General features: G+C 42.0%; 1 protein-coding gene across 1 annotated transcript; it reads left to right on the plus strand.

The window, feature by feature from the left end:
- The first annotated feature begins 2,696 nt into the window (after positions 1-2,696).
- Positions 2,697-9,554, plus strand: ctsk (cathepsin K). Its single transcript, XM_038994371.1, has 8 exons — positions 2,697-2,829; positions 3,672-3,798; positions 4,604-4,726; positions 5,311-5,463; positions 6,293-6,511; positions 8,223-8,388; positions 8,534-8,642; positions 8,957-9,554. The coding sequence occupies exons 2-8, from the start codon at positions 3,673-3,675 to the stop codon at positions 9,054-9,056; spliced, it is 996 nt and encodes a 331-aa protein (XP_038850299.1). The 5' UTR covers positions 2,697-2,829; position 3,672; the 3' UTR covers positions 9,057-9,554.
- The last annotated feature ends 407 nt before the right edge of the window (positions 9,555-9,961 follow it).

The raw sequence follows: 9,961 nt of genomic DNA on the forward strand, positions 1-9,961 counted from the left end.
CAGCTCAAATAAGCAAAGAGAAATGACAGTCCTTCTTTACCATAAGACATGAATGGCAGTCAATGAGTAACATTTCAAGGTAGGGATGCAGTCGCAAAAACCATCAAGTGCTATGATGAAACTGGCTCTCATGAGGACCGCCACAGGAAAGGAAGACCCAGAGTTACCTCTGCTGCAGAGGATAAGTTCATTAGAGTTACCAGCCTCAGAAATTTCAGCCCAAATAAATGCTTCACAGAGTTCATGTAACAGACACATCTCAACATCATCTGTTCAGAGGAGACTGTGTGAATCTGGCCATCATGGTCGAATTGCTCCAAAGAAACGACTACTAATGGACACCAATAATAAGAAGAGACTTGCTTGGGCCAAGAAACACGAGCAATGGACATTAGACTGGCGGAAAATTGGTCTTTTGGTCTGATGAGTCCAAATTTTAGATTTTTGGTTCCAAACACAGTGTCTTTGTGAGACGTAGAGTATGTGAACGGATGATTTCTGCATGTGTGGTTCCCACCGTGAAGCATGGAGGAGGAGGTGTGATGGTGTGGGGGTGCTTTGCTGGTGACATTGTCTGTGATTTATTTAGAATTCAAGGCACGCTTAACCAGCATGGCTATCATTTGTTTTTCAACAGGACAATGACCCAAAACACACCTCCAGGCTGTGTAAGGGCTATTTGACAAAGAAGGAAAGTGATGGAGTGCTGCATCAGATGACCTGGCCTCCACAATCACCCAAACTCAACACAATTTAGATGGTTTGGAATGAGTTGAGTGAAGCTGAGTTATGCTCAGCATATGTGGGAACTCCTTAAAGACTGTTGGAAAAGCATTCCTCGTGAAGCTGGTTGAGTGAATGCCAAGAGTGTGCAAAGCTGGGTGGTTACTTTGAAGAATCTCAAATATAAAAAATATTTTGATTTGTTTAACACTTTTTTGGGTACTACATGATTCCATGTGGGTTATTTCATAGTTTTGACGTCTTCACTATTATTCTGCAATGTAGAAAATAGTAAAAATAAAGAGAAACCCTGGAATGAGTAGGTGTGTCCAAACTTTGACTGGTACTGTATATGTAGATATCTTTGTTAGAACGAATACTATATTTCTCACAATTCATTTGTTTGCTTAGCAATTTCAAAGTGAACACTCCATTGGAATTCAAGTTAATTCAAGTATTGGCACTGTCACATAAACATGGTCAATCAGAAAATACCTAGTAAAATACCAACGCCCCCACTCCACAAACACACCAACATGCACATGCACGCACACACACACACACACAAACACATCACCACATCACCATGACATGTTCTCGACCTAAGAGGGGGACTGCTGGTTGATCGATGCAGACAGTCCTGGTCTCATTATCTAGAGTGTCTGGCCCAATCAAACAGTGCCTGAAAGAGTCTTATAGGAGCTTAAGTCTCATTCTGCTGCCCAGTGAGCTCCGGAGGACCAAGGGCATATGCTTCAGGTGCCCAAGTCTATACCAGAGATCAGACAAATTACAAATGGTTATTGACGAATGCCAGGCTAGCTCCCTTGCACATGAATGACTCTCATACTCGAGACTCCACATGGCTTGACCTTAAACATCAAACTTCTACTTTTGAAACAGAGAGAGCTAACCATCTTTATTCTGTTATCTAGTGTTTTATGTTGAAATAATGATAATGTCTTATCAAAAATGGTAACTGGATTTGGCGGATAAGACCAAGAAACATGTCCTTGCGATGCAAAAATATGAGAAAATCCACTTAAACATGCATTCATTCAGCACAGGAGAATAGTTTGGGTTGAATAGGGCCCCATTTTACATGAAAAAAGTGTGAGTAATCAACATGCAGTTTAGTGGGTTGTTCTCATTGTTGAGTGTATGTCACGAGATGCATTCTTTTTTAAGGGGTGATTTAAGCATGTAGAGTCATGTCTGACTGCATGTACCTAACATCATGAGACAGTCTTCATATACACACAGCCCTGACACATTGGCTCAGGACCACAGGGGGTTGACTAACACACGGAAGTACCCGCTCGAACAACAGAGCAATGGTGATCATATGCAGAAGGGGGGACCATAGCATAGAATTGTTGGGATTTGCTACAGACAGTATGTCATATTCTATATAGAGAGGCCACCTTGAAACTTGTATATATATTATACTTAACCCTGATTTGAGTCACATGGAAAAATTCTACTTTGCTTCAGCTATCAAAAGTGAAGGTCCAAAGTTATCCAAATGGCCTATCCCCCCACCACCAGACAACACCACCCCACTCACCGCTCATACCCTCAATTTTACCAACATGCCTAGTTTTGTTTTGCATTACACCATTATGTAACTTACATCGTAGGCTCATTCTGAAATAATAAATACTATACAAATATTTAGTTGTTTGATATATATTCACAATCATTCACTTTCTTTATTTTCTGAATCTTCTAAATAAACAGTTAGAGGCTACTGCTTGCCTACATCTTTTAATTCAAATAATCGTTATACACTTGTTATAAACCTATGCAACTGAGATAAATGTGCACAACGAATATAGGCCTATTGCAATGTTAAATATTGACTTTGAAGTTAGAGACGCCCCTGCAATTTGACACCTGACATCATCTGGTTGGCTCCTTTAGATGAGCGAATCCAGATGTAATTCCCCTTTGCGGAAACTTTTTCCCCTCCTAAATTCAGAGCTCCCTATGCACTTCCTCAAACTGCAGACTATATAACTGCTTACACAGTGACCTACTTCATCGCAGGGAAACAACTGGTCAAAGGAATTCATCCGACACCTTCTCCTCAAGTCTACGACGAAGGTAGAATTTGCCAAATCACAATTTTTTCAATTTCTTAAATCTGGAAACTTTTGATGTTGCCTTTATTTCTACATAATTTTTTCAAGCAGTCATTTTGTAGAATTATGTTCATTAGAACTTTCAGTTTCACCTGGAATTTTATGTTTCCATAAAACAATTTACCACATCGAATTAGTTGTTAAAAATAACATTGGTAATCACTGCGTTTCGACAAATAGTAGGCTTCGTTTGTTTTATAGTTGAATCATTGCAGAGCAGTGATGTGTTTAACGTTATACGTGTACTATATTCTGTTTGCAACAAAGAATGCACTTTGGTCATGGTGTAGCCAAACATTTATCATAGAAATGAAACAGTTCTAAAGTTAACTATGAAACCTTTATAGCCTGTATAGCCTACATTCATTTATAGCACCATGAAACAATGGGAATATTAGACATTAAGTAAACCATAAGTTGCAAGCATTATCACTGTGCAGCAAAGGTTTATACAGTAGCATGAAGTTCCCTATGAATGATCTGAGGAATTTCCCATAGAACATAGAGATACTTACTGTCTTTTGTTATGACACCTTTTAATAATGAGGCAGAGCCAGAAAAATATGAACTGAAGCCCAATGTACTTCAGCTCTCTTATGGATGTTACGTTGTCAGTATGAAAGTCAACAACCATTTCTGTATTTGTACTGTAATTAGTGCCCTTTTTTGGGTTTGTCTAGACTCTTAGGTGCTGCCACAATATATACATTTAGAAATATAATGCATAATGCAATTATCACATTTTATTTATCAATGTAATATGTATACATCAATGACTAAAGTAGCCCTTTTGTCTTTTCCCAGAATGCTGCTGTGTGGTTGTGTACTGCTGCTCTTGGGCTCAGTCCTAGCCCATCCCTTGAACGAGATGTCACTGGAGGCACAGTGGGACTCGTGGAAGACCACCCACCTGAGAGAGTATAACGGCCTGGTAAGTGTCTGTCTTTCTGGCTGCCTGGCTACCTACTCCTCACATTTATGCAGTGGTTTTTGTTTCAATTCTGCCCATTCCTCCTAAGATTGGCAATTACAGAACGATTACCTCAGCCTTGGATAACAAATACTCATGATGTTTCTTATTTGCTTTGACAGTGAAAAATGCTTTTGAATATCAAAGCCATTCATCATCATGAAATTAGTTATAATATAGTGTGTCACTTATACGTATGAGAACACTGTTATCTTTAAGTCAATAGTTTACGAACTATTGTGGAAAACTTCTGTATGTGTTGTTCTCACTTGAAATGTTTTGTTATTATACCTTGCAAGCAAGAAAAGCAGGAAACATGGGAACTAATCCTCCGTTCATCATTTCAACTTCCTTGTTTTTACAGTAAAGAGTTATCAGCCAAGCTGTTAGGAACACAAGTATTTCAGTGCTATAAGCTAACTTGACCTTACAAGACAATGTTTGGGCCTCACTGCTTCAGGATGTGTGTCCCCCACAATCTGCGGTCAGCACATTCCTCAGCAGTCAGCAGAAAACACAGAACAGCACTTTTTCCCCAACTACATCCAGCTTTGAAGCATCATTCCTCACACACTGTAATGAGTGATCGAAGGCACTGTAAAGAGTTGACAATAAATATTTTCCTAACTACCTTTCACCTCCACCATTTTGTGTCTCTATGAACCAGTTCAGTTGCACTGTAGAGACTTTGAGCACAGGGACCAAAGAACACATGAAAGGCCAGTGTATGATTGATACTCGTGTTTTGTTGATGTTTTAATGGTAGGGGGAGGAGGCAATCCGTAGAACCATCTGGGAGAAGAACATGCGTCTGATCGAAGCCCACAATGAGGAGGCCGCTCTGGGCATTCACTCGTACGAGCTGGGCATGAACCACCTGGGAGACATGGTGAGTTAGTGAGCCACATCCTCTATGGGCGTTTTTTGTTGATGTTGCATACATGGAGAAAAAGCACAAAAAAAAGGGAGGGTCTAAAAAGGGTCTATGTATCTCCGTGTGAAAGCATACATCTGGAATGATATGTCAGAGGGAAACTATTTTGTGTTTGCTGTCCTCAGTTATCCTTTCTATGCCACTCATTAATGTTTTGCCCATTTATTATCCATCGGAGCACACAGAGATCAGTTCATCTGAATGTCAGTTTCACTTCTGTGTTGAGATGTTCTGTAAATAAAACAATGATGTATAGTACTTCCAGTTTCACAGAGACTAGCGGTAACCTAACATGTTTTAGCACTCGTACTCGTATCAGGGCATGATGGGTTTAAAATTATGTAAATTGTGTCCGTTTTTTTATTTCATTTTTTATTTCATGATCTCCAATGGGATTAATAAGCCATTGATTTTTTAATATGATAACTGCTGGACTATAAACATGGAAACACCTGTCCCTACCCATAGTGGGTAAATGGTTCATAGTCTATTGCTGTGCATGCATAATTCCCTCATCCTCATCCCTCTCCTCTCCCCAGACGTCAGAGGAGATAGTTGAGAAGCTTACTGGCCTCCAGGTGCCCATGAACAGGGACCGTAGCAACACCTGGATCCCTGACAACAATGTGGTGAAGCTCCCCAGGTCCATCGACTACCGCAAGAAGGGCATGGTGACCCCAGTCAAGAACCAGGTTAGAGGATGCGAACAACAAAGAGCTGTCACTCAAGTCCACTGTTTCCCCTCAGTGTATTTCTTATTTCCTAGATTTATTGCACCAAAATGTTCAAACAAGCTTAATTGAGGCCAAAATAATGGTTTTAGGTCGAGAGCAACAGTCTAGGTGGGGTGCCATCTGAAAATGTTTAGGGGAAACACTGGGTTATAAAGAACTGATTTCATATTCGTCCTTGCTTTCAGTCAGTTAAGTCAGGCCTCTTTGTTTTCTTGAGGTAGCAAATGATCACAGTTACAGTACAGTCACGTAACCTGTCTAGGACAATAAAAACCCATGGTTTGTCTAATTAACTTAGACAAGTAAAGAATGTTTGATTATGAAAGGTAATTACTCATTATGATCTAATTGAACACTAAGGCATTATTTATTATTCATGTCAACATGGTATTTATTTAAGTGGTACATTAAGTACCCAGGCTGAAATATGGAGTACATCTTTGCTACCTGGGAACACTAGGAGATTAGCCCTAGATTTATACCATTCATCTAATGAACATTAGGTCACTTTACATGAGCACTAATAGTCTGTGGTATCAACAAAGAGCTGTCAGGTTCAGGGGGGATGTGATAGTGAGGTGTGAGTGCAGTATGTCTACCCTCTAGTGGTGAATATGATAACTACAGACGTTCTGAGGGCAGACAAAAAAAACATTATTTGCTGAAACCCTCTGAAAGCTTTTTTTCAATCAGAGCCTTTGACTCTGTCAAAGTGCACCACCTGATGGACAAATTGGGGAAGGCAACTCTGACCCGAATGTAAATGTTTATGTCCTCTCTTTCTCAGCTCTCCTGTGGCTCCTGCTGGGCCTTCAGCTCTGCTGGGGCCCTGGAGGGCCAGCTGGCAAAGACCACAGGCAAACTGATAGACCTCAGCCCCCAGAACCTGGTGGACTGTGTCACTGAGAACAATGGCTGTGGTGGAGGCTACATGACCAACGCCTTCGAATACGTTGAGGAAAACGGAGGCATCGACACAGATGAGGCTTACCCTTACCTTGGCCAGGTAGGGGCATGGTTTGGCTGACATTGAAACAGAATGTGAATGTCGTTTTAGTTTGTTCGCCAAACAGCTGTTTTAGTTTGTTGAAATTACATTTTCAGTCAGCGTTTTCTTACAACACGCCAGGTAAGTTGGAATGTGCTGGATGACATTTGCAGTTTCTGATTTAGCTATCACATCAAATGCTCTTTAACTAAAACAAGCTAATAATTACATGCTGTTAACCAAAAAGTCCTAAAATGTATTTCTGTGGCCAATTCCAGGAAGTGGTGACATCCATGGTCTTATGTATTCTCCAATTGCCTAACTACAAACAACACAAATACTTTGCTCACTTCCATATTGTTTAGTACTTTGCTTGCATGTAAAAAACATACCACACTGGCAATTCTTTCTTTACCACATCTGTAGTTGTCCACATTTTCCTATGATATACAGAACACACCACTACCAAGGTGATATGAAAGTTATTTGTAATTTTCTAGAAATGTACAGTAGCAACATAGTACCAAGACCAGCTATAGTGGAAAGTCAGTAGGCCTGATCACCAACAACAACGAGACAGCCTACAGGGAGGATATAGGCACTATGACGGCGTGGTGCCAGGTAAACAACCTCTCCCTCAACGTTAGCAAAACAAAGGAGCTGATTGTGGACTTCAGGAGGAACCAGGCTGGACACGCCCCCATCCCCATCAACGGGGCCGCCGTGGAGACGGTCTGCTGTGGAGACGGTCGTCTCAGAGATACTGAAATGGTCTAACCACACGGACACCGTAGTGAAGAAGACAGCGACTCTTCAACCTCAGGATGCTGAAGAAATTTGGCATGTCCCCGAGGGCCCTCACAGTGTTCTACAGAAGCACCGTCGAGAGCGTACTGTCGGGTTGCATCACAGCCTGGTACGGCAACTACGTGCAGCCGAACGCACCATTGGGTGCACACTGCCTGCCCTACAGGACACCTAGAACACCAGGTGTCACAGGAAAGCCAAGAAGATCATTGGGGATCCGAGCCATTCAATCCATGCCCTGTTCTCCCCGCTTCAATCACTCAGACGCGAGCAGTACAGGAGCATCATGGCAAAAACTGAAAGACTGGCCTATAATTTTTACCCTCAGTCCATCAGGTTGCTGAATAGCCACCACTAGTCAGCTATCTGCTCCCCCCTCCCCCCTGCTACTCCCCCTATGTACATTCCCCCGCTACTCCCCGCAAATGGACATCCCCCCACATCCTCAACTCTCACACTTATCTTACCTGCTACTCCCCCTATGGACATTCTTTCTCCTGCTGCCCCCCCCCCCCCAACGGATTTTACTCTGCCCCCACCCCAAAATTCATCACATTTGCAGTTGTTAATATGTTTATTATTACTTTTTGGTTTTGATTCCACTCAATGATCATGTTGCTGCTCCCCCTATGATTATTCCACCCCACCCCCCCAACAGTCTTTACTCTGCCTCCACCCCAATGAACATGTATTTATTCATCACTGCCACAGTTGTTATTATGTATATTGTGCTATTTCTATTTCTATTGTTTTTATTACCATTTTCATTATTTTATTTCACTTAGTCCTGCATGTTGGAGCTCGAAGCCTAAGATTTTCACTGTACCCTGCAATCACACCTGCAACCCTGTACATGTGACCATTAAGCAATCAGAATCTGAATCATAAATAAACCAATCCATGTCTACCACTCTGTCTACAGGATGAGCAGTGTGCCTACAACGCGTCTGGCATGGGTGCTCAGTGTCGCGGGTTCAAGGAGATCCCTGAGGGAGACGAGTGGGCACTGACCAAGGCTGTAGTCAAAGTGGGGCCTGTGGCTGTGGGCATTGATGCCACCCTCTCCACCTTCCAATTCTACCAGAGAGGTGAGTGACATTCTGCCTCCAAGTACCATGGATAGAAGAATCAACCACTTGAAGTGGTCTAACACACGACACATGCCAGTAGACTCCTAAAGCGCTTCTCTTAAAGCTTATTGAAGCTCATTCCTTTACACTGTCATTTACTCAGGTGTGTACTACGACCCCAACTGCAACAAGGATGACATCAACCACGCCGTGCTTGCAGTGGGCTATGGACAAACTGCCAAGGGCATGAAATTCTGGATCGTCAAGAACAGGTGGGTCACAATGCACTGGGCTTATTCAATGGCATCAGGTAATACGTTTCACACTGTTGACCTTAAATGTATTTTTTCAAAATCACAATTCATCCTCTTTATTCTCTCTCTCTCTCTCTCTCTGTCTCTCTCTCTCTCTCTCTCTCTCTCCCTCTCTCCCTCTCTCTCTCTCCCGCCCTCTCTCTCTGTCTCTCTCTCTGTCTCTCTCTCTCTCTCTCTCCCCCCCTCTCTCTCTCTCTCTCTCTCCCCCCCCTCTCTCTCTCTCTCTGTCTCTCTCTCCCTCTCTCTCTCTCTCTCTCCCCCCTCTCTAACAGCTGGAGCGAGAGCTGGGGCAAACAGGGCTACATCATGATGGCACGTAACCGTGGGAATGCGTGTGGCATTGCCAACCTGGCCAGTTACCCCATCATGTGAACACCAAGCGGCAGAGGGCACCATGGAGGCAGGGAAGCCAAACCACATATCAATGACTACACCCAATACAGAAAATAACACTATGTTTCTGGAATAGCACATTCATATAGTCTGGAAGTTTGGAGTTTTTTTGCAACCTACTCAAGTCTTACTGTTATATCTTCAAACTGCCAGACTCAATTGTAGTCTGATCTACAGTGGAACAACTATGATTGTGATGAGGAATGTGTGTAGTGCACAGCACTTTACATAGGTTGTATTCAGTGTGTCAGGTCAGGTAACATTGCTGTGCAATGGGAGTTTTGTCTCACTTTCCTGTCAATGCAAAAAGGTCTTGAACTTAGTAAATGTAAGTGTGTGTCGATCAAGATTACTCCTGGTGGGTTTTTTAATGATGTTGACTTTTATTTTATTGTTCAGCACTTTTACACCAAATTCTGATGATTGAATTGTAACATTGTTTCCTATTAAATGGAATAAAAGTTGATTCATTTGAAATGTGAGTGTATGTGCCTGTAAATTTCCCCATTGAAGGGAAGAGATGTGAAAGAAAGACCAACAGAAAAAGGAAGATTAAGGTTCCTGAGGTTTTTCAGCGATGTTAAGTATCTCAAATCAACAATCATTCAGTGTACTTTATTGCAGTGCTGTATGTATACATACACAACAATATGAAGGAAGTATACATGTATTTGTGTTGACTGTTAGATCTGATGAGGATGAATGCAGTACTGATTAGAAGCCTTCTTGAGGTCATGAGATAGAGAGACAATGAGAGAATAAATAGGTGAAAATGTCACATACCAGTTTCATACCAGTAACACCGCTTCCTGCCTCAGACTCACCCCCTCAAACAACAGACTTCCTGTGATCTAGTCTTAAAATCCGATGAAAGCTCTTGTATA

The sequence above is a fragment of the Salvelinus namaycush genome, chromosome 5, assembly GCF_016432855.1.
Source record: "Salvelinus namaycush isolate Seneca chromosome 5, SaNama_1.0, whole genome shotgun sequence".
NCBI lineage: Eukaryota > Metazoa > Chordata > Actinopteri > Salmoniformes > Salmonidae > Salvelinus > Salvelinus namaycush.